We start from the raw sequence: 26,432 nt of genomic DNA, 5'->3' as shown, positions 1-26,432 counted from the left end.
CATGTCTTGTAGTTCGTTGAACCGTAAAAGAGTACTCGAGACTGTTTTCCATGCAAACCATTGCGTTCTCGTGTTTGATGTCGACTCGACAAATAACCCTTTGTCCGGTGAACGTGCGAAATCTTAGACTCGTGAAAGCAGTCACTTCGTAATGCTTTGACACGCGTTTTTCTTTCCTTATCGATTTTGTGAGACGAGACGATTATCTTTCCCTAGTAATAATTAAAAAGAAAAAAGAAAGGAAGAAAGAATACTAACCAGCCGATCGTAGTAACAACACTTTCTACAACATTTTATATTTCGGAATTATCGGTTATCTTTAGATTACATAAAAGATATCATTTTATTCGTTGCTTAATAAAAATTCGACCCAAATAAAAATTCACGATTAATTAAATGGTCAATTATGATTACTATAGATGGAACGTTCTTCAGAATTGAAATATTTCAAATAAAATGTAAATAGATATCTACAAGCCTGTATTTCAAAATGATATTCATATTATTATTATCTGACTCGCATGATCCTAAACGTCGGAAGAACGCACGTGCATTATTCGTTAAGGTGTGACGTAATTTCGTTTTTTTTTCCTTCTTTTTAATTAATTAACCCGTTAGAAAATTCGTGTCGTTCGAGCGCGTACAAAACATATTGTAGTTCGCATGATCGTTGAGTTTAATAAAATTATATTCGAATTATTTAGCTCATTGTTACTTTTAGTTTTCAATTATATCGAAATAATCGAAACAGACAAAATTCTAGTCGAAATTTTACTGTCTTGTTTTACTGTATCGGTAATCATTGAAAATAATAAACAAATTTGGTCCTTTTTTGTTCTTTAATTATAAAATATATCTGAATGTACAAATAACAGAAATGTTAACAACGACGAAATTCGTTTGGGAGGTATAAATATAATAAATCGAAGAATTCGTTCGAAGAAGAGAAAGGATTTGTTCGATTCCGATGGTAATCAAAAAGCGATAAGTCGTGTTTAATTCTCCTCGAAATCGTTATGTATCAAGTTTGGCTAATTTTATTGTCAACGAGTTTATTCACTTTGAATTATTTATCAATCATCGATGTTAATTTAACCTTTTCAGTAAAATCGTGGGAATTATCGAAAAAACTCGTGAGTTTTTCGTAATTGCATATGTTTTATATGTACATATATGAATGTGTAGATGCGTGTAAGTGTATATAGCGTATCGATGTGGAATATGTTAAAAGTCGGATGTAAAATGAAACGAAATACGAGATGCACGTTGCAAGAGAGGGAAAGGAAGAACGCGTGCATGCTTATGCAGCATCGATGCTAGCCTCGGTAACGGCCTACCGGGAGTTCGTAATGCGTCATACGAGATGATCGGACCATGACCAACACCAACGGTATCAGAAGACTTTCGTCTTCCTACTTTTTCCTTCTTCGAATTAGTGAAGAAGTATGGATGTAATAAAGTTTAAAAATTTTTTTTTTAAACATACATCTACGTAGATACACACGATCATTCAAATTGTATTTTTAATCATATTATAATATGTTATAATCGTTCGTAATATCACAGGGATCGATTCGTTTTCCGATTATTTAGAAAGTGCATGAAAATTTGTATACAATTAAATTCATTGAAATTTTGTTAGAAATGGAAGTATTGTAATCGTTTACAAGGGATCGATCGTGTTAATTGATTATTTAGAAAGTAATTGGATGAAAATTTTTTGATCTGACAGATATTGGTTTTTTCTTTTTTTTTTTGTTTTTTCTTCTAAGATTATGGCCTATTAAATTATCTTTATATCTATATGTCCATGTATGTATGTAATGTATAGATATGTTTTTATATGTTATTTTATCTTTTATCGTAGAAATTATGAGATTATTAAATAGGCAAAACTGGTTGGGTTAGATTGTTCGTAGACGGTATTTTTTCTTTCTCTCTTCTTTTTTCTTTTCTTTTTATTGGCACATAAATTTCTTTTTTTACGATAATACTATAAAGTTATTTAATTATAAACGAGAAAGTGAATATATGAAAATTTCCTCGTTTGACATATTCTGGAAATAGTATTTCTATCTCATTAAGATAACAGATTGTCTGTTAAAACATTTTTTCTTTGCCGTAAAAATTAGTAATTGAAGTTTGGTCAATTTGAAGTTGGATCGTTAATACCAGAGATATACAAATTGTATATTTCATAGACACATAAATCTCTATTTTAAAGCGATAAGCGATAAGCGATAAAATTACGTGGATAAAAATTGTCGCGTCTAGAAATTGTTCTATCATTCCTTATTAAATCTTTCCTCTTTCTTTTTGTTTTTTTTTTCTCTTTCCTTTTTCTCGTTACAAAACATAAAATTGTAGAAGAAGTAGTAGAGCTAATCGTATTACATGGTTCTTAATGTACATAGATCATATAAATACAAATACGTACATAATTCTATGTATGTAGATTGTCTTGTTCATTAACAAGATAAACCTTAACGATACTTTCAAGTTCATCGTAAGGAAGCAAAGTTGAAAGGAAAACGTGACTTCCGAGAAAATCTTATCGATTGTCGACTGGATTGAAAAATGTTGCATTCTCTCTCTCTCTCTCTCTCTCTCTCTCTCTCTCTCTCTCTCTCTCTCTCTCTCTTCGTAGACATCCGGCCGGCCCTACACCAGGTCGGTTCTTAACACGGGTTTCGCGAAAGTTCTGACGAAACGACGTCTTAGTCATCGTCCTTTTCCGGAGGATATAAGTATATAAGTATATATATATATATATAAGTATATATATATAATATATACATACATAAACACACAAGTATATTTATATACATACACATTCGATAATACTAATCCGTGCTCGTTCGTAGCCCGTGTTCGCGAGCGCAGCTTTTGCTTTCTTGCAGCGCAGTGACCTGATTCCTTGCATGCAACGGTAAGAATGTTTTCCAGAGAGTAGCTTGGAGGGAGAGATGGAAAGAGCGAGTAGAGCGCGCGTCGAGTTTGAAGAGTGGGAGACCAGGATGACGATGGAAGCAAGCGAGAGGAGACGAGGAGTAGGAGATGGAAGAAAAAGGAGGAGGAGTATGATGAGGAGGAGAAGAAAGAGGAGGAGGAGGAGGGAAAAACGAGAGGGAACGCGAGCGTGCGCGCGCGCACTCGAGAGAGCGCGAGCGCTAGCGCACGACTCGTGACACGTAATACCCGTCACGGTAATACTGCTACGATATTATAGCACCGTTAATGTCATTCATTTGTGATTTAATGGGAGAAGTCTCGACCGCAGCCCATAGGAGGACAACGACTGCATCGTCACCACTGTCATCGATCATGACGATAATGATGATGAAGATCCACGCAGAGATTCTTGCGATTAGTTCGATTAATTACTTTAGGATGATATTTCTTGAATGTTTCTATAGAAATTGACGGATCTTTATTTTTATATCGTTGTGCTTTTATAACGATAGAGGGATGCTCGATCGTAGCTATGGTAATGCTTTTATTATTTTATTTCTTTTTATTTGAATGAGAGTGTCAAGAACATCTATACATGTATATATATATATATATGTATGTATGTATGTATGTATGTATGTATGGTATAATTAGTTGTAATTATATTAGAACAGGTTTTTGAGTAAGAGATATTGCCCATGTTGGATCTTCTATTCGTTGTTAGTGTATCAAATGCACTGACATTTGAGAAACGTTCTAATTCGGCTTCGATCATCGCTCGAGTCGGAGTTTGATTTCATTATGATCAATAAGTTACTCGAAGGAAATTCTAATGCGTAGAGATCTTTCGTTTTAACAGGTTCTGCTATGAGAGAGATCGCTAATGACAGTCCTTTATGAGGTACCGATTTATCAAATGCATTGAAATTAGTAATACGTTTAAACTTAGGAAAAATTTCGTTTTGTTTCTCCAATCAATGGAAGAAATTTTTAACGTAGTAACCATCTTAATAATCTTTCTTTCGATCGTTTATATCTCCCTCTTCCTTTCTTTTCTCTCGTAATGTAAGTACGTATTATCTAGGTTATCCCGATTATGCCAGTTACGATAGCCTTTTAGAATTTAGGTTGACCATATGGCGAATGGAATCGTCACGTTTCTTTTCTTATTCGTGTTATTAATAACGGATACATTTTATCTTATTGTGGCAGTTTGGCAGTAGCTTGTCTCGATATCGATGATATCGTTGCTTTGAAATATATTGATAGATTTACGTCGCGTGACGTTCGCTCTACTCTTCGTTTAAAAAAAACTTACTTTCTCGAGTTCTCCGTTTCGAGTAGAACGTGACAACGTTCGATTCGCGCGCTCGTTTCCCGCAATTTTTCATCTTCTCTCATCGAGATCTTCCTTTTGAAAGACTCTTTCGAGATCTTATATAAGTCGATTGCGGAATTTACAGTCTTTGGAAAGGCATGATTTTCTCTTATCTCAATGTTACTGCCAACATGTTTTCGTAGTGGTTCGAATTTTTTTTTTCTTCTTCTTTTTTCAAAGTTTTCGATTTGTCAAATAGGCGCTTCAGATTATAGAAATATCATAGATACTTGCACGTGTCTATCTATTTACTCTTAATGCCGAAAATAAAAAGAGAAAATAAAAACGATATGCTTATGATAGTACTAATGATAAATTAAAAAGTGATACTCATTACTCTGCAATTCGTTACTTATCAATTTTGTCGATCATATTTCATACTACTTGTAAGCTTTAAAGGATCTAGAATTCAAAATTACAGTTTGCTTTAATATTATTAATCCGCGTTTATATAATTCTTAATACACGAGTCCAGTATAATAAAATAGTGCGTTCTGAAACGATATATCCTTTTAGCAAAATATATATATATATATATATCTGCAATTCAAGAATATATATTATTAATAATAATAGTAATAATATGAGAAGATAAAATCTCCTTCCTTATTATTTTTTTATTGTCTTTTTTTTTCTCTTTTCCCTTTCTTTTCTTCTTTTGTAAACATAGGGAAGAATCTCGAAGATAACGAACGGTCGATGGGTCGACGTACGAAGGAGACATCGGAGATCGTGCGGAAGAAGGAAGATAAAAATAAATTCTCGACTTCCTCGCGGATACGTGGGTGCGCGAACGCGTTCCATTCTGGATGCTGCAGTTCGTTTATGCGCACGAATACACGTGAAAATCTTATCGATGTCAGGAATTTGCGAGGGTAATTTAATCGGAACAAAATTTTATGATAATAGAAAAAGGAAGAAAGAACAAAAATCGTATAATCGAATCCCAATTCTTCGCGAAAGTAATTCTCAAAGCGAATTTTTTTCGTCCGTACATTTTTAACGTACATATATTTGTCCTTCGTTTTCTTCTTTTTTCTTTTTTTATTATCCCTTTTCGTGTATCCAATGAATCACTTACATGATATCCAGAAGCTATCTCGGTTAGAAAAAAAAAAAGAAGGAAAGAAAAAAAAACGGAAGAGGTTATCGTTCGCAAGATTCGATAGCATCCTCCGTCTTATCCTCAATAACCCCTCATCATCTCATCTCTTTTTTCCTATTTTATTATATACCTCTCATGAAAACATTAGATTGATTCATAAATAAATGTCTTTTTTTTTTTTTTTATCGCGTTAATAATAAACTTCTTGCTTATAAAAGCATTTATTTATATATAAATTAACGATATTTATTAATCCAAATTCTTATCGTCACCATTTTTATTTATTAGAGTGATTTATAACGATATTTATTAATCGATCGAGTAAAACGGAAACTTTTTCATTAATCTATTATATCCCGATTAATAAAGACAACTCGCGAAACGATAATAACAATTCTATTTCATTATGCATCTGATTAAAATCCGTCGAACAGAAAGAAAGAAAAATAAAGGAAAAGAAAAGAAAAGAGAAATAAAGAAAAATAAATAAAATCATTACGACAATACTTCGTATCGTGGTGTACGTTTTTGAAATAGATTTAACTGTAGTAAAACTCTTCGTTAAAGAAAGATTAACTATATATGCTTATTTAAAGGAACGTTATCGTAGTGGTATGGGGAACTGGTATTTTAATTTGGACTCGATTGGCCAGGAATTTAGTGGGGGAGAGAGCTTTACGGAAAGAGAGAGAGTTGGTGAGTTCGAGAGAGAAGAAAGAGTAGGACAGATAGAGTTAGAACGTTATAGAGCGAAAGACAGAGAGAGAGAGAGAGAGAAAGAGAGAAAGATAGATAGATAGAGAAAGATAGATAGAGAAAGAAAGAGAAAGAAAGAGAGAGAGAGAGAGAGAGAGAGAGGCGCCGCTTTACAGGCGCGTCCCTGATGCGTCGCGCGCGTCTAATATAGCGATGCAGGCGTGGAATATAGGTCGCACGCTAGAACGCTCTTTTATATGTGCCGTCGTCGGCTAACACTTGGGAATCGTGGCGAGAGTAAGCGCACGCGCTCGTGAGCGCACGTGAGAGCTCCCGCCTATCTCTTCTACCCCCTCCATTTACCGTCGTCAAACTCTTCTATAACTCTTTTCTATTCCTCTGCGAGAAACGTTAGAAAGAGAGAGTCAGAAAGAGGAGAGAGAAAGAGAGAGAGAGAGAGAGAGAGAGAGTGTGTGTGTGTGTGATTGCGAGGGGTAGAGAGAGAAAATGAGAGAGTGAGAGAGGGAGAAAAGAACTAAACGAACTTAGAGAGTTCTATGCATTGCTCGTAAATTTAAAAGACGAGCGTCAAGATCCGAACGTGACCGATCGAACGAAGCATGTTTTAAGAAGGTATCTTGGATGTGTTACTTATTTATCTATATGTTTCTATATATATATATTATATTTTATATACTTTATATATATATATACTTATAGGGTGTCTCGTTTTAATGTAATCTTGAAATGTAATTTATAGAAGTGCAAAATGTATTAACGTTTAATATAGTTTAATAGATACGTAATGTAACGTAAGCACAATTATTTGCCTTTCCATTTAAATTTCTTTACCGAAAATTATTTTATTAAGTCTAACAAAAATATTTACGTTTATAATACCGATCGGTCTCGTTTAAATATTTGTTTAAGGAATTCCTATGTTATATTTAATGTTGTTTAATACGTAATATCTGGGTTTCAATTTGCACGGTATTTTTATTTTTGGTTTTGTTTTGTTTTGTTTTGTTTTGTTTTTATTTGTTCTTTTCTTTTCTTACACGACGCTTTTCTTAACGCGTTTTATTCACACGTTTTACTTACACAGGTTGTAAGAACGCAGGATAATTAATTCGCAAAAAATGTCGTGAAAGTCGTACGTATTTCTTTTTCTTTTCTTTTTTTTATATAAAGTAATACTTTTCTTTCTTCTTTCTTTCATGCTCCATAACATATTGATTTTTCTTTTATGTGTTTATTAAATAAAACTTTTTGGTTGAATGCAACTCTATATTTGAAACTACACAAGCTTTATACTTTTTGTAAATCAATTCTTACACAACTTTGTTTACATAATTTTGTTCTTTGTTTTTATACTATAATTTACCCTTTAAAAAGAGATCTAAAATACGTGCAACGATTTGATATCGATTTCAATTTTGTTAAAAATATCATGCAAGTTATCGCTTTTTTACAAATTTCTGAAAACGTATATTCCAGAGGGGTGGATTTCCGAAAGATTTTTTATTTATATATCGATATTCATAAAACCTGCACCGTTAATAAATAAAACAGAACGTTTATTAAAATACATCAGAGATGATCATCACAGACAAAATTGGACGTGTCACGCAGAAAAATTCTCCATTAAATTGTTACACTCGATATTCCTGTCGCAATATATGTATATATATATATATATATATATATATATATATATTTGAAGAGTATTCCGAATCATCGAGAATTATCGCGAGCATTAGATATTTGTTTCGTCGATAGTCGAATTTTTGTACCATGGGTTCTTTATTTTCTTCATCCGAATGATTAATCGACGAGAGATGCGACTCTCGTATTCATGGCTTACATACTATACTACAATAAATGAAATACGTTCTTCGAATCTTCTATCAACCTTTTAAACAAGATACTTTTCGAAAAAATTCTTTACGCAATGTCGCGTATTAAAATAATTTTAATCGATTTGTCCCATCTAAGCGTCACATATTTCTACAAACAATTTTTAATTAAAATGATCATATATAAATTATAATATACGAAAGCGTGATGAAGATAAGGAAAATTGGAAGATGAACATTGTAAACAGATTTTGTTATTCTTAATGATTTCGATGGTTGCGCGTGATCGATTAAACTGAGAGAACACTCTATATATGAGATACATCTGTTATCTGTTCTTTCGGATCTAAGCGAACGAGATCGAGTTATGTACGTACAGACGTTCCGACGATTCTCACGTGTATTACCGATCAGAGATCCGAGATAGATGAAAGAAAAAAAATAAAAAGATGAAAGGGAGAGTTTAGTTGAAAGGATGAACCGTGATTTGCAGAAAATGAAAAAAAGAAAAGAGACAAAAAAATATCAAGCGGTATTTAATCACAGTTTCTCTCTAATAACAATAATAAAATTATCGAGTAAGGGAATTATAGGTATATATTATAAATCGATATCTACGTGATAAATAGCTCGCTAATAGATAATTAATAGATACGAAAGAAGATTATTGATTATCCATATATCTATTTATTTATTTATAAAATGAATAATATGAATTATTTACTTTATCGATTTGAATATTTATACAGATAATCACAAATCTCCGTAATTATTATTTGTACAATGCCATTTAATAAATCCAGCTTTCTAATGTAAACGATATTCCATTCCGTATAATTGGAAAGCGATTTATCGATAGTGACACTCATCACCTTCGAGATACTCGTTAACGATAAAAGTATTCACGGTATCGAAAAGTTATGAGATCAGAGAGAAAGAGAGTTTCGTAGATCGAAAAAGTGATTATTTCTCGCGTGTTAGCTATCGAATTTCTAACAGTATCAATCACGGATATTGCACGTTTATCGACTTTGCTCTACACGCAATCTACTAACTTATTAAAGAAATCATTAAGTTCGTAATCGTAAAATATAATAGTAACGTCGTTCGATATTTTCGATAGAACGAAGACGATCGTCGATGATCGACGTTTAATTCGATCGATTTTTCTTTCATCTATTTACTTTTTCTTATTTTTTAAATGAATACGTACCGTTACGTATCATTTAATTTTATCAACAGGAACGATATTATTTTGAGTTTAAGATCGTAAATAACATGGTCAATAGAAAATAATTATGCGAAACGGGAGGTGTAAAAAATTGGTGTAACGCGTTTAATCGAGTCTCTTTAATTATCTCGTTCGAGGCCGTAAAGAAAATCGTCGATAACGATCGAAATCGATGCGAGTTAAGCGATAGCGGTCGCGCGAGCGCACAGCCTCGAAGCTTATTTTAATTCTCGTGGAGTTCCGCACGTACGACTACGGCCCGTTACGGCCGGCATAACAATGCATGACGTAACGACTGGGGTCGAATCCTCCTTACCTCCTCCGTCCGCGGCGATCTTACAGGAAAGTGAAACTCTCGGAAACCAGGTCACACCCACATCGTGCTCGCGGTACCGAAGCATGATGCCGATCTACGAACCAGAGAGACCTTCTTTAACTTTTGCCCGGTTGTTCTATGATCCGTACGAAAATTTACAAAATTCATTCAATTCCAAGTATGATACATCCCAAATTTTATAATTGATTAACTTTAATCAGTTAACGATGTTTCAGAAAGAAGTAGTCGTCGACGGTCGATCGGTTCAATTTTGTAAACATAATTGCACAGTGCTCTTTAAGAATTTATTTATCCCTTCTTCAAATTTCTTTTCTTTTTTTTTTGTTTTTCATCGATGACACTTCAAAGATCAAAAGTATATTTTCTAATAAGAGCAAATTCTGATCCAAATTATATACGACAAAGAATTCTTCTATATTTTTGATTCACGAAAAGTTATTAGAAATAGGTATTAAGACAAGTCTTGAGGAAATACGCCTTAGTGACTTTGTCTTCTTTCTTTTCAACGATTCGTTCATTTATTTAATTTTAAATTCAAAGTAAATTCTGCGAATATGCACGTTAACTGGTTAGAAGTCTTCTCGATTAACGAATAAAAAAAATGAAAAGAATTCTTGAATTATTACTCATATCCGAAAACGTGCAAATTGTTTGGACTGATTTTGATCTATTGTTTACTAACAAACATGCTTCGTGTTCATCCACAAAAGACTTCGACTCTCTAGGAAATGTGTTCAATATCAATCGAGAAGTAGAAGCACGTGCTACGATCGAGTAAGATCTCTTTGTGAACTGACTCGAGTGATCTATACGCACGATCTCGATCGTGTATGATTTCGTCTCTCGTAGTCTTTTGTTAGCATGGAGAGTTGAATAATTTTCTCTTTTTTTTTCTTTTTTTTTTTCTTTTTTGTTCGAGTTAGATGACAGGCTTGATGAATATCGTGAAGAAGAGAGAGTTATATACTTTTGACTGATTGCGTGAGTGTGCCCACTTACGTGTGCATGTGCGTGCATGTGTGCGTGTGTATGTGTGTGTGTGTGTGTGTGTGTATCTCGAGCTTGGCGATAGTGGACGTTGAAGAAGATGAAAAAGGGAACGTGCTTGCGTGGGTGCTATCCAGCGTTGGCAGAGCTGGCCCTAACCCATATACCGTTTCAACCAGAATAGAGGTGAAGCGAATTGCAAGAATCGTAGGTAATGACAGATAAAATTTAAGTAGAAAATAGAGAAATTAATATGACAAATTTTATCATCTTTGTTTTTCTATACAATATAACGTATATATGTGTGTGTGTGTATAATTAATTAATTAATATATATATATATATATATATAAAATGTACATTACAAACTTATAAATATCTTGAAATTGATCAATTCCTATGAATTATAAAATATATTAATTCTATTCATCTACAAGTCAATAATAATAAATCTAAATATCCATTAATTCTATCTAATTATAAAATTGTAGAAATTATAAACTATAAAATCTATTAGTTCTATCGTATTAATTATGTAATCGATTAATTCTATTTAATTCCTTATCAATCGTATTAAAGCGATCTCTATGAATAAAATAAAGATAAAAAATAAAAGTATTTTAAGTATGTTAGAATTGAAGTAGTAAAAGTCCGATTGAACTTAAATTGTATGAACCAGGTAGTATGGAGAGAGCAGATAAAAAAAAAATGTTGCAACGAATCGTTGTAGGTATTTAATATAATTAATATTTCGAATTTCTTAGCCGAGGTTGGCAAGGCTTGAATCTAAAAACAGCGACGACCGCGACACGTGCACGTAGACACTTCGGCGTCAAAACTTGGCGCATTATGTCATAGCTTCAACTCCTCTCTTCGTAACGTTCGAATACTTTGCACTCGTTTTGATTATTTTCTTTTCATTTCCTTTCCACTTGGAATCTCCCACGTAGCTCCATCCGTTTTGATTCTAAAATAATTTTACATTATTAAACGAATAAAAAAAGAAACAAAGAAAAAGAAATTAACATACATAAAGAATCACGAAACATAGTTAGGTACGGTTAGGTAAATTATATTACGATAGACGATTACGGTATTTAACAATAATCATGATGGATATCAAAAGTCAAGCGTATATAAAAAGATAAGATCTTTGATATCTCGACAAATGTAATTTGCTCGTTTCTATCGCCCGAAGCCGATTTTGATGCATCGCTATGTGGAACGTAGAAAGCTCGAAAAAGTATTCGCGTCGATGTTCTTAATGTCAAGGATGGGAACGTACGATGTCCACTGTACTTCGTTCTTCATCGTGGTTTTTAATTAGTAACTGTCTATACACACGGCCAATACGCAGTTGTATTTACGTTTATCGTGACGTCCGAGATCTTTGAATACCGACGTTCATTCTCTTCCTTTATTATCACTCTCACATCGTTTCCCGACAGTACATGAAAAGGAAGAACGTTTAAGTGATAATCGCACGTGTGTCAATATTAATGTTGCGTAAGAACGATGATGTGTGTATCGAGAGCATTTTTAACGCGATTAAGGATCGAAGAAAACTTAAGTCTCAAGAAGAAAATAATTATCTCATTAATTCTCTGTAACATCGTGTTACTTTACTAATCACATATATATATATATATATATATATATATATATATATATATATTTTATTTCATTTTATTTCCCACAAAATTATAGTTAATTCGTATATACCAGGGATATACAATTTTCTAATTATAAGTTATACTTACAATTAGTATAAGTATACTTATATACTCTTAAAGTTTCCTATTATATAACTTTTTCTTTTTTAAGAAAAAGAAAAAAGGAAAAACTAAAAGTAAATAATTAAAGACTTTCGAAGGGTCCTGTATGGGTTATATTACCATAACAGTTTCGTATTATATAATTTTATTTTTTTAAAAAAGAGTAAAAAGAGGAAGAAGGAGAAGAAGAAGAGGGGAAAAAGAACATTAAGAGTTATAGAGAGTTAATTAGATGCTTACTTCATTATCTTTTCAATCGTGTACGTGCTATAGCTATATAAGAATCATGCACTCTTTATAGAAATATATTTTAACCAGTTATTCTAATAACGAGTTTAAAAAAAAAACAAAGAGAAAAGAAAAGCAACCGAGCAAAAGATGCAGAAAAAGAAGGAGAAGAAAGAGAAGAAGAAGAAGAAGAAGAAGAAGAAGAAGAAGAAGAAGAAGAATGCGGCCGTTTGATGGCGACGTGTATATAGAGACGCAGTGCATATTTTAAAGTTTTTCCTAGAAAGCGGAAACGCATTCACTGAGTAGGCTGAGAATCCGAGAAGATCTTGGGGCTCATCGTCGTTCCCTCCTCTCGTGTTTTCGTGCTCGCGGCGTATTTATAACCCTGGACAGTCTTCAGCCCTGAGACAAGTTGACGTAAGCTAATGACTAATTATGTCACCCCTCTTAGCGAACTTAAGACGTTCTGCCAAGCTGAGCACGATGTTGCAGTTACACCCTTATGTTACTTTTATCCCTTTTATATATATATATATATATATATATTTATATTTATATATTTATATATTTGTGTGTGTGTGTATAGGAAGTACTTCATTTACGATAAGGTCTATTATGCGTTGAAGTTTTTTTTTTTTTTTAAACTCGACCTGACGTTTTTCACGTTTAACGATGGCACGTATTAAACGTAAGTGAAAAATCGTTGGTTAATTTAGACGTAATTACACTCTCACAGTTACTTTTCTTTTCTTTCTTTTCTCTTTCTTTTTCCTTCGTTTTACATGGGAGCTATAATATTTACGATAAGATCTATTACTTTTTGCGATGATTTTTCTTTTTCTTGCTTTTTTTTTTTCCTTTTTTTTTTTTTTTTAGGGAGAATTGATGTGACATTTTTCATGTTTAACGAAGGCATCCATTAACATAAGTGAAAAATTGTACGTTGGCTTAGATTAGGGTAATTTGAAAATTTTCTTTTTCTCTCTTTCTCTTTTTTTTTTTTCTTGGAATCTCGTTTACTACTCGTTAATACACTTGTCATTTATCATCAATTCTGAGAAAACCAAATTTAGTGTTAGGTATTCACTTTCACTCCACCGATAAAAATCTTTTCGCGAAGTGCACTTCGACCCTAAGGCAATGAGACTCGAGCGATGTTGTAAAAGACCGGCTTTCGAAAATGAATAACCTCGAGGTGGGAAGTATTCGTATCTCTTATCTATATACTAATGCGATTAATCGCGACGGAATGTCTCGAGTGTACGATTAAAATGTCGATCGAGGATCGATATTTTAAAAATTACGTAGAAAAACATGTATATATTACGCATGTAAATATATATTCAAAAACATTCACAGATCCGTCATTAGAATATCGTATAATAACGAAACGATTAAAAGAAGAAGAATTATCTTGCGTTTGAAGCGAATATTTTCTTATTAGTTTTAAGTTTGAAAACCTGTTTGTCCTTTCCGTATATGTTGCTTTTAATGAGGAAGCAAAAATTCAATCAAACATCTAGAATACCAAAGTCAATCTCTTCCGGGAGCTAAAGAACGTTTGAAAACTCGTCGGCGAAGACTCGTGACGCATCACGATAATAATCGTCGAATCGTTTATCGAAGTTTTGCTTATAAATCATGATAGTAAATCAAGATGATCGTTTATTATTGCTAAGAATTCGATTCAAAGAGGTAGTTCACTGAGATCGAGATTTTAGTTAAGGGTATATATATATATATATATTTATATATCATATATAGTTAGAACTTACGATCATAGTTGATCATAGTAGAGTAACATGTGGTGGACATCGACACGTAGAGATCATAGAACACATGTATATCCTGTTTGACGAGTCAGACGATAGAGAACAACGTTACGATCGTGACAATGGTGTTAATCTATTTATCCGACTAACAACAAACTTATCTCTTATGAGTCATTTTCTTCGCTGCCGTTACTATATTCGCGACGGAGGAACGAATCCGATCATTTTCCAACTTATCAGGTTGTTTTTATACATGAATATTAATTCGAGGTATCCAGTATACGGCCAACTTTAAACTAACCCGTTATCTTTCTCTTACACGTTTCTATTACAAAAATCAATGTATCTTTAGATCTTTGTTCGTAAACGATCGTGTTTAGATCTCATCGAATTTGTTAAATTACGCGTTTCTACGTAATTATACCTATCTACACACACACACACATATATATATATATATATATATATATATACATATACATACATACACGTGCATTTTAATCGAGTAGACAAAGCTCGAACGATAAGTCAACCTGACTTATGGGCTATCGACATTGCGGATCGGCTTTATAGAAAGGAAAGAGTCTTTTGATCGATGACCTTGTTTGCATTATCGCAACGAGTAGGATGCATAATGCGAATGTCGGCGATACCACTTTTCCAAACACATGTTTTTATTATTATTGCATAGTAATTGTAAGACATTGCTTTCCGAGCGAGTTTGTATTTTTCATTTTTTCCTTTTTCCGTTCTTTTCCAAAATATCCCGATTGATCTTAGATGTACAACACGATAGTATTTTATGCGAACTAAGGTCTATCTTGAGCGGTGATGTATTATCCTCATTGTTAAGAGAGAAGCGAACATGGTTTTTGCGTGGGCGCATATAAACGTGGAAACGAGAGGTGAATAGGAAAAGGACTCTTTGGAAGTAATTGAATAGTAGACAGAAGACACGAGCCGATGTGTATGTTTTATATCAAAATATATTTGTGCATAGTCAAGAAGACAACCGTGACAGGTAATCTCGTAACTAACATATATCAGTCATACGCCAAGTCACGCGTGCACATATGACATTCACACTCGTGCGCGCTCGTGTGCGTTTAAAATTTTTTTTTCTCGTTGCGTGTGTAATACGTAACGTGTGTATGTATGTAACGTTTATGCGTTCGTGTTATTTCTCAAACATTCTGTTTCTTTTGTTCTTTGTAGAGATATATCTATATATATATGTGTGTGTGTGTGTATATGTTAATATATACACATATATGTTAAGATACATATATAATTAATACATATATATACATATATATATATACATATGTTTGCGTGTATTAACATATATTATTTAACATCTTCGCACAATATTACATATTTCAAAGTGTTGCGCGCGTGTATGTCTGCGTGTATATCTCATTGAGGAACGAAGAGACGCGTCTCTTTATCCTGAATCTCTCACGACGTAGTAGAGACGTAAAGAACGTGATTCAGACGTCTTCTCGTATACGCGATAGAACGCGATAATTTAAGAGAAGATGAAGAAAAAAAAATAACATAAAATGAAGCCCGCTTCACGCGTTTTTTCTTTCCTTTTTTTTTTTTTTTCTTTTTTAAACATTATACATGGTAACTGAAAATATAAGGAATCGGCTAGGCCGAAGCCAGGTAACGTCTGCGCGATTTTCTCCACATAATTCTCTCTCTCTCTCTCTCTCTCTCTCTCTCTTTCTCTCTCTCTCTTTCTTTCTTTTTCATACACATCACACATATACAGTTATTCATACATACTCTTAATAAAACACTACCGCATTGAACGTGCGATTTACTTTATATCAACTAGACGATTGTTTTTTCGACGCATATGCTCGCGCGTTTCTCGTCCTTGTACATTCCACAAACACGCAACACACAGATGCACACACAGCCACACACACACACACACACAAACACACGAATCATAGATTTATTCTTTCGCTTTCATTCTAACAAAATATATTAGCTTTCATGTGTGTGTATATACATCTTCGAATAATAATAAAATTAATAAGAGCTATATAATACAAGGGACGTGTAGAAGAGTGGTCGGGGCCGCGCGGAAAACGCGCCGCGAGAGTAACGTTTGTCTGTCTCTCTCTCTCTCTCTTTCTCTCTCTCTCTCTCTCTCTCTCTCTCTCTTTCTCTCTTTCTCTCTCGCTCTCTCTTTTATCAACTAATCTCGCGAGATCGGCCGCAGCACTTTTCAATCCAGTCGAGAAGAAAAGTACGATTCGATTCACGCGTTCGATGAGAGCATGAACAAAAAAAGAAAGAATTAAAATAGAGAATGCGAATCGTAATTGATGATATCTTGGCATGCCGTTTTATTGTTTTTTTTTTTTTTTTTTCTTTTATATATATATATATTTTTTTTTCATACGTGGCTATTTTTTTCTTCTTTTCTTTCTTTCTTTCTTTCTTTCTTTTTTTCTTTCTTTAGGTACTTGGTAACGAGAGCAATAAAATGTAATAATAAATCCTAAGTTCGTTTAATTCAACGGTATCTAATAAAAAGAGAGTAATGACCGAAAATATCCGATGTATGATCGATAAGCGCGAAATCGCGTTCGGATATATTGTCTAAACTCGTAATATTATTATTATTAATATTATTATTATTATTAATATTATTATTATTATTATTATTATTAATATTATTAATATTATTATTATTTTATTATTATTTTATTATTATTATTATTTTATTATTATTATTATTATATTATTATTATTTTAATTATTATTACTTTATTAGCCTCCCCTCCACCCAATGCTCCATCCGGTGGACGGCGTTCGTCGTACCAATCGCGCGGTTCGAGTCACCCAGTCTTACGCAGAGTTCGTAGAAAAAAGAAGAAAGAAAAACAAATAATAATAAAAACGAGAATGAAATAGACGCGAAACAGCGTAAAATAAGAAGAAAAGTGAAAGAAATTAGAAAAAAGGGAGAGAAAGGGGAAGAAAGAAAGAGAAAGAGATTGAGAGAAAGAGAGAGAGAGAGAGAGAGAGAGAGAGAGAGAGAGAGAGAGAGAGAGAGAGAGAGATTAAGAGAAAGAGAGAAAGAGAGAGAGACAGACAGAGAGAGAGAGAAAGAGAGAGAGAGAGGAGACGTCTTTTTAAAGATGGCGGCTTTAGAAAGATCCCGAAGATTTGAAACGACATGTCATGTGGTAAAACGTGTGTTTTCCTCGTGGCTGGTAGCACTTGCGTTCATCGTCAACGATAAAATATTCTATTTATCTTTCTCTCTCCCTCTCTCTTCCTCCCTCTCTCTGTCTCTGTCTCTGTCTCTGTCTCTGTCTCTGTCTCTCTCTCTCTTTCTTTCCCCTTCTCTCTTTTTTCCTATTTTCTTAGGCTCGGCTAGTAGACTCTGATCGATGCAAGCGGCGAGGGCTACATGGGTCCGACGGCGTGCTGTTGGAATTGGTCGAGATGCCTAGAGATCTCACGGTGGAGTTGCTCGGGTACGACTCCGACGCTGCTGAAGAGCGAACGTAGAACGTTGAGTTCCTCGGTCAGGAGTTCGATCCTTTTTTTGAGAAGATCGTTGTCCTTGACGAGGAGCTTCACCTTCTCCTCGGTTTCACGCGAGCGTACTTTCGCTTTTTCGCGACTTTTTCTCACGGCAATGTTGTTTCTCTCCCGTCGTCTCCTGTACTCGTCGCTGGCCTTGTCGATGGCCTTGGTCTGTTTCCTGGCAACGGCAGCTGCTGCCGCGGCTGCCGCAGCAGCCGCATGATGCTGATGGGCCATTACCGGTTTGATAGGTCCGCCGGGAGTTTGGCCGGCCGTTTGACCGGCTCTAGGTGGTGGTTGGTGAACCGGTGCACCAGGATGTCCACCGGGCACGGTGCTCGGTGTTAACGTTGTGAAGGTAGGGCCGCCATTGGCGAAGGGACCGTTCGTGACGGGACTGTAACCGGCCGGTGGGTATTGAGGGCAGTGACGCCGATAGTCCGCTGGGTCCAATGGTTCCTCTTTGATGCTAGGTGATTCCGAGCTCGAACTGTTGCTGTCGCTACAGCTGTTACTTCCCTGATGATAACTCGCCCCGCTGTGAACTGGTTGCGGCATATACGCTAGGGTAGTACGTGGGTAACCGGTCGTCCTAACGTGCTTTACGGTACCATTGCTCGCACCTAACATGTCCAAGAGACCGTCGTTGAAGTGACTGTCGTCGATTAGATGCTGAAGGTCGAGCGATATCTCGGGAGTATTCAGATCCGTCAGTTCGCCCGCCGCGGCACAGTGTTCCGCGTATTGCTGATGCAAGCTCGCCTTGCTTCCAGACACCTTGCTCACGACCGAGCTGGTCTGCTGCTGCTGCTGCTGCTGCTGCTGCTGTTGATTGTGATTGTGATTGTGATTAACTTGTAAGGCGGAATTGTTGTTGTTCTGATGATTGTTATTGTTGTTGTTATTGTTATTCGCAGTGTTGTTATTATTGTTGTTGTTCAGCACCTGTGACTTCTTCGGATCGGCCGCCCCTTGCACCTGGGCCTGATGGGCCCCCGAATCGTACATGACCGGTGATTCCATCGTTCACTCGCACATCACAGATATTATAGAACGGTGTGAGAGATAAACTCGGCGCTCTTGAGAAGCGCGCTTGTTACAGTATATCACGTTATCACCGATGAAAAAGACTTAGACGGAGCAATAGAGAGTGAAATAGCGAGAGAGCGATAAAGAGAGAGAGAGAGAGGGAGAGAGAGAGAAGAGCGATAAGCAGAGAGAAGTACGCCAATGTCGCCGCGTTGGCGCGCGGCTTCTTCTCTCTCAACGCGAAGAGGACACGCGATTCTTAATCTTCTTCCTCTTCTTCCTTCTCTTCCACCTACTCCTCCTTCTCTTTACTTTACTCCTCTCGATTTGAAACGGCGGGCTTTTCGCTCGCGCCAACGCGTCGATAGAATTTTTTCTCTATCGAACGTTCCGCTTTGATATTTCGATTCTTCTTTTCTTTCCTCTTCTAATACTACTACTATCAACTACCGATACTACCACTCGAGTAACTATTACTATTACTACTAATAATTATATTACTACCGTTATATATGTATGTATGTGTGTGTCTCTACGTATATATAGAACTCGCGATAAAATAGAAATACGTGTATAGAACAAAAGCTTGGGAAAACGAGAAAGCAATCCCACCCGCACGATAGTTGGCGCGCGACTGAACGGTTTGGCGGCATGTCGCAAGCTTTCAATGTGGCGCGCGGCGTGGTCCCGCGCATGCGTAATACGCATCCACTTCACTCCCACTTTTTAATGCGAGCCGAAAGTGCGCCGCCGTCGGGCGCCTCTCTCTCTCTCCACCCCCTCTGTCTCTCACTCTCTCTTTCTCTCTTCTACTATATCTTTCCTCTCACCCGCCAAAGAACTCCTTTCCTCTCCTAACTACTATTACTACTACTACTACTATTACTACTACTGCTGCTGCTGCTGCTGCTGCTGCTGCTACTGCTACTGCTATTACTACTACTACTAGTATGTTTCTATTAACATTACCAAACGCACTACTACAAACACTTAGTCCATCTATCCGTCCGTCCGTCCGTCCGTCCGTCTAGCCGTCTATCCGTCTATCCGTCCGTTCCTCTATTCGTTCGTTCTTTTTCTACTTTGTCTCTTTCGTACGTGAGACGAGTCTCGTTCTATCTATTTATCCGTCCATGTATCTATCTGTCTTCTTCTCTCTTTCTTTCGTTACCTACGAAACGCGTGCCGAGACATGCGGAAAACTTTTCCGACAACTCAGCTTTTCCCGATCATCTATTTATAAAATAAAGCGGTCGAATTTTGATCAGATTGTATTAGATCGTATCGTCTCTTGCCGTACGATTTCTTTTCAACTTACTCGATCGTCCGATCGATTGTTAGATCGATATATCGAAAATTCTCTTTTTGTGACTCTATTTATATAAAGGCGTACGTCCATTACTTAGGCGCTGGCCTTCGAGTGGGTAAATTTTCATTCCCCGGCCAAGAATTTCCTTTTTCCTCGACGTTACGCGTATAGTAAACCAAGTTAATTGTAAGCGTCCTCGTTAGATGTCTACGTATCTTTTATTTTTTTCCTCCCTTTCTTCTTAGTATCTTTCTAGTTTTCCCGCCATTTCGGCTTCGATAGGAATGCTTGTTCTATATTTATTCTGTCATTGTTTTAAATTCCACTTGTTTTTATCATTTTATCGACTTATGTAAAAAACGTGTTTGTTCGTTCCAACTATTTTTCTGTTTGTTTACTGGAATATATACATCGCAGGGTGACGACATACAACTATCGTCGTTGAGAGGTGGAGGGTGTTAGACCGGAAACTATTTCTTCTACAGAGTTATAACTATAAAATCTTTTTCTCGATACGTCGGATAACGCTTCGATCGAAGTATGTCGATCGATTGCTTACGCGAGATCGTGCAATCGATCAACTTCCCTCGAGCGAACATCGAATTCGCGAACCTCTGCAAATTTCGCATCATTTAGTCAGAATTAATTAGGAAAGGTATTATTCATTTCGATTATATATCTTCCTTTCATTTTTTCTTCTCATAGTCGTTCATTAACGTGACAAATTTCGAGCGAGATTCTATCGTATATATTCATTCTAAATTTGATATTTCTACTTCATCTAAGTTGAATAATAATCGGTTATTAGGAGACTCGTGGAATAGAGTTCATTTAACATTTTTATATTTACGATCGAATTTATCTGCAATCGTTAAAATATTATTACAAATGCTTTTTCCGCCTTTTTAGGAAATACTAATCCGATCTAATTCTTTTCAAGCGTGAGAAATTACATTTTTCTACAGACGCTATATAATAAACGTCAGTTGTTTTGCGACGATTAATTTTTTCCTTTGGAAATATTATTAACGTTAAATACACAGGATACATTTTATTTATACGTTATAGCAGCATTATTTAAAAGAATTTTTTAAAGTCAGAAATCTTATCAAACAAATTTGTTATGCGAATATTACTTATACGTATTCGAATAAATGTTTTTAAATCACTTGTAATATATATATATATATATATATATATATATATATATCTTTGTGAAGATTCGTTTTTCATTCATTATTTTCAAATTCATTTCTTCAATTTTTATATATATATATATTCTTGTAGAAATCTTGTCGGAAATTTTCCTGTTCGAATTTCGATATTAATCGAAAAGTGAGAAATGAAATGGCGCGCATAGCACCATCTCACGGTTGTTAAAGAGATAACTTCTATCGGAACGGAACTTTCAGCCGAATTAACACGAAGAGTACCGAGTTTAACCGAATATTCTCGCCGTGATATTAGCCACAACAAAAATTTGGTAGCGTTCGCATAAAAACTTTTCGGCAATATACGCGTATATTTTTCTCATCCTTTGTACGGTTTTGTCACCCTCATCGAGGTCTCCAGTGGCCAGTACATTCGAGGCGAGTATAAAATTTTTGTAAGGTTATTTTTCTCGCGCGTTTAATTCCGATGGGCCGTTTTTTGGGGCCAGAGCGCATTTGACGGAACGGACCGACGGACGCACGCGTATTGTTGTGATGAAAGGGAATTTCATGATCCATCGTCATCCGTTCAATTTTTCGATACGATAGCTCTCGAAGACTAGAGGAACGAATGCTCGATGTCGTCGATCTCCGTAGTTTCGCGTCTTTACTTGAGAATTACTCGTTTTCGCGGGACTTTCTGAGACTAACCTAAAAATGTTGCTACGTGTAAATCCATGCGAGTAGTTTTCACAATTACGTACGTGTCAGTGTATTCTACTAATGACCTTATTTTACATGGTACATTTGAGACGCCTTTCAATTTTGCTGTAAGATTTTGAACTTCCGTTGTTCTCTTAATATTTTTATTTTTGATGTTTAGAATTTTTTCAGATAATTTGAAAAGTGAGTGAGGCATATTGTGCTTTTCAATGTGAAAATTTAAATCTTTTTACAGGTTTAAGCGTTTATAGTAAATTTGGATATCAACGATGGCTGGAGAACAACAACAATTTTTTCTTAAATGGAATGATTTCCAATCCAATATGGTGTCGTCGTTCAAACATTTGAGAGACGAAAAAAGCTTTACAGATGTAACGTTAGCTTGCGATGGGCAAACTTGTAAAGCTCATAAAATGGTGTTATCGGCTTGTAGTCCCTATTTTAAATCCTTGTTAGAGGTATGGTTTAATGGGTGAAGAATGGGATATATTATATGCGCCATGGGTTTACTTTTTTTGTATGTGTTGTAGGAGAATCCGTCCAAACATCCAATTATAATTTTAAAAGATGTCGCTTATAGTCATCTCCAAGCGATTCTGGAATTTATGTATGCAGGTGAAGTAAATGTTTCACAGGATCAACTACCAGCCTTTCTTAAGACTGCAGATCGACTCAAAGTTAAAGGATTAGCCGAAGCGCCAGGTGCCATTAAAAGGGAAGGTTAAAAAAAAGTTGTGGTAAGGATATGTTGGTTTTAAATGAAATTTTTTAGATCCGTTTTTTATCCATTGGGGATGGGATTGGTTTATATACTTTGAAGTTGATTTTATAGTAATCTAGATGTATTCTATCTTACTTTAATTTAGACATGATAAATGCGATGTTTAAATATATTATGTATAGATTGGAACAAATGGAATTCTTATTTTCAGGTCTTTGGAAAGCGTGCAGACTGAAAAAAAAAAAAAAACTGTAATAATGTAAAGTGATTGCGCAAACACATACCGTACACATATACAGACACAATACAGTGCACAACTCAGTGTCCTCTGGTTCACGACTAGAATCAACGCATTGCAACAATGTAAATTATAAATTTTTCTTATCTTCGGTTAATGTTATCGTTATATCGGACTTAGATGTATTAGTATATGCAAAATGTTGATGCTCGTCTTGAACCCAATGTGCCACAGTGTTGCGACAACATTGATTATTTTTTTAAAATAGAGTGCTGCAAAAAGCGGATAAATATGGGTCGCGATAGTCTATGATGCATGCTGACCGGGGCAGTTTTGTAGATCATATGGAAATGTTAAAGGAATCTTTTACGACTGGTTGTTTTTTAAATTTGATTTATTAACAGAACATTATTTCTTATTGGTTTACAGATCTATTCACGAGGTACAGAAATCTTGTTTGATGTACAGTTTGTTGTTTAAGATTTATTAACACTTAGCATTGTATAATAGCATAGAAGGATCTATGGTTGTAAGGATAAAAGACAAACTCGAACGATAAATGATATTGTCTTCTATCGTGGATAGATTTGCAAAAATCCCCGGCCATCCATTTAAAGAATGTTAAATCAAGTTTACTGGAAGTTGTAACGTGCGTGTCGCACATTCCTTTTTTATTATTTGTGTGAATTGATAGATCGCGTTGTTCCTTTACACTTGACAGACAGTAATAACAAAGATTATTTGTAACAATTTCAAACTACCCGGTACCAGTTACCTCTTCTAGTGATCATGATTTTTTTACTTAACCAAATACTGCCAGTATTTGTACCGGCGTATTCACAATATTACCGATAGACCAAATTTATTTATGATAATATATTAAGGGTTGATTCTCTCAAAACAAGAGAAGGTTATTGTAATATAAGTGAAAACAAATTTTTGTAAAGTCGGAGCGCACAGTTCCTTTCTCCAACAGAAATTCAGGATAATTAGTGAATATAAGAAGGAAGTCAGGAAACATTATCGAGTCAAGGACATGAATATCGATACGATAAGTCGACAATCTTGACTTTATTTTTTATCAATATGCTGTCGTTAAACGTTTGTAAAAAGACTTCATGATCTCAAAAGTTTGATCCGTTTTACATGGATTATCGATTCTGAACGAAACGGATCTCGCTCCTTTCTTCGTGGTATTCCAATGAGACTTTTGTAAAAGATAGTTCGATCATAGACTACTATGAAGAGTGATTGGGTTTTGTTAGAAACATGAGTGAACTTTTTATACGTTGCACGCGTTTTATTTTTTTCAGATACATCAAGCAGATCTACGTATTATCTCGTGCATTTTATTATCTTTTTTTTTTGCTTTTAGAGGAAACAAGTCCAAAGCTCATAATTCCTGACTTTACTTTTATCATTTCTTATATATTATTAAACTGGCTAATTGCAAAAATAACACACGCGATTCTCATGCAAGCGCGCTAATATAGTGCCTGATACGGTTCATACATTCGACACATTCGCAATTTGGTTTCGAACCATAATGCATAAGTATAAGTATTTTTACAACGCCGATTACTAATTAGAATTAAAAATACGTTCGTACCGTGAAAAGTTGTATGTACTACTTCCTGATACACAAAGTAATGAGATTGCAGTGCTTTTTTCTTGTACGTATATGCCGTTCCGGACGATTTTGCGAAAATATCAGATTAACGTGGTCCATTTGCAAAACAATTTCGTATTTATTTTTATTCCTTTTTTTTTTTTCTTTTTTCATTTCTCTTTTTTCTTTTTTCTTTTATTAGGAACGAAACAAAAAAAAAACATCTGGCTTAACGTATACGTATATACTGTTTTACGGTTTCACCGAGAACTTTCCAAGGATTCGAAATAGAAATAGATTGCAATAACGAATTTGTAAGTGCAATTTTTAAATTCTTATATTCTCCTTATTTTTTTCTTTTCTTTTTTTCTTCCTTTTTTTCTTGTTTTCTTTTTTCTATCTTATATAAGTTTTCCGTTTGATCGCATTGTCGTTCGACAGCGAGATACTTGTCGAAAGAACACTTGTATCGTAGAAAATAACGTACGTTTATACTAAGATGGTTGGATTTAGTTCCTACTTAAAGACATATTCATCAGGCATCTCTGGTGGTCTTCAAATTCAACGATCGTTGTACCGTACAGATTCGCTATCCTCTATGTGTAACAAATGCAAAACAAAAAACGAAAAAAGAAAGAGAAAAAAAACGAAAAAAGCGGAAAGAAAAAATGAGAAAGAAGAAGGAAAAGTAAGTTTTTAGTGCGTGTTTCGCATGGAGAAGAGAAAAAGCGAAGACGAGCGATCCGACGATTATCATAGCTCGTTGTAAATTCTTCTTGATCGTTCTCGTTTAGCAGATTTTCAATATGTGTATGCCGCAAAAGTTTTTTTTTTGCATTCGATGTATTTTCACTTTTAAAAGAAGAAAGGAAAGATTCCTTTTAAAATATGATCGTAGACAAACAAAAATGCGAACGATCGATCAATGCCAATTTCCGACGAATCTCCCGTTATTTCCTTCTTATATATATATATATATATATATATATATATATATATATATATATATATATGTATATATATCGATCTTCTGACGAAACTCCAATCCTCCCTTTTACATGATTCTAATTAATGTTACTACTTTTTTTTTGCTATTCATATGACTCGATGATGAATTATGATTATGATACGATAATGTTGAGATATAAAAATAAATTGTGTAAATATACTAAATTTTTTTTTTTTTCGAAAGAGCGATTAATTCCACCCTTAGTCAGAAACGAGAACGTAAAATGCATTTGTGCTCCGTAAAAAATATTTCAAACCAGTCACTTCGATTAATTTTTTTTTGTACATTGTGGTACGTATAAAATATTTAAAAAAAAAGGAAAGGAAAAAGGAAAGAGAAACACAACAATATCCGTTTGTACGCATGTAAGTTATTATTGTGAGGACACGTATGTGTATATACATATACATAATTAGTCGCTATAAGCAATTATAAATGTAGAAACATTAATGTATAACTTAACAATAATTGTACAGACAATAATCATGATCCAAGTGCTGAGAATAGATTATACAAGATAGATTCTGTACTTTCATATACGCGTCGTTGCTTTGTTTTTACATTTATCGTAATTTTATTTACGATATTTTATATATGTTTTGTGTGTATGGCAAGTTATTTAAATCTGTAGTATATCCAACGCAAATTAAAGAATTTAACCTAAAATTATTTATTTAGGTGGATCTGAAAAGATAACGATAATATAAATTAATCAGTGTCCAAGAAAGGAGAAAACAATAAAAGATAGAAACATACTTGTAATGTATG

General features: G+C 34.7%; 3 protein-coding genes across 6 annotated transcripts in view; 2 read left to right on the top strand and 1 right to left on the bottom strand.

Moving 5' to 3' along the window:
• LOC122628639 overlaps positions 1 to 26,432 on the top strand; it is a 165,351-nt gene that overhangs the window by 80,936 nt on the left and 57,983 nt on the right. The window lies entirely within an intron of this gene.
• LOC122628643 (CCAAT/enhancer-binding protein-like) lies at positions 17,393 to 19,605 on the bottom strand. Its single transcript, XM_043811111.1, has one exon. The coding sequence runs from the start codon at positions 18,896 to 18,898 to the stop codon at positions 17,753 to 17,755; it is 1,146 nt and encodes a 381-aa protein (XP_043667046.1). The 5' UTR covers positions 18,899 to 19,605; the 3' UTR covers positions 17,393 to 17,752.
• Positions 21,530 to 26,168, top strand: LOC122628645 (longitudinals lacking protein-like). Of its 3 annotated transcripts, none has more exons than XM_043811116.1 (4): positions 21,530 to 21,802; positions 22,323 to 22,545; positions 22,618 to 22,824; positions 23,020 to 26,168. In XM_043811116.1, the coding sequence occupies exons 2-3, from the start codon at positions 22,357 to 22,359 to the stop codon at positions 22,810 to 22,812; spliced, it is 384 nt and encodes a 127-aa protein (XP_043667051.1). In that variant the 5' UTR covers positions 21,530 to 21,802; positions 22,323 to 22,356; the 3' UTR covers positions 22,813 to 22,824; positions 23,020 to 26,168. The 3 variants fall into 3 exon arrangements, with proteins under 3 accessions (XP_043667051.1, XP_043667053.1, XP_043667052.1); XM_043811118.1 differs by lacking the exon at positions 21,530 to 21,802 and adding an exon at positions 21,850 to 22,124; XM_043811117.1 differs by lacking the exon at positions 21,530 to 21,802 and adding an exon at positions 21,851 to 22,194.

This window comes from Vespula pensylvanica, chromosome 4 (assembly GCF_014466175.1).
Source record: "Vespula pensylvanica isolate Volc-1 chromosome 4, ASM1446617v1, whole genome shotgun sequence".
Classification (NCBI taxonomy): domain Eukaryota; kingdom Metazoa; phylum Arthropoda; class Insecta; order Hymenoptera; family Vespidae; genus Vespula; species Vespula pensylvanica.
This window is presented reverse-complemented; position numbering and strand designations above follow the sequence as displayed.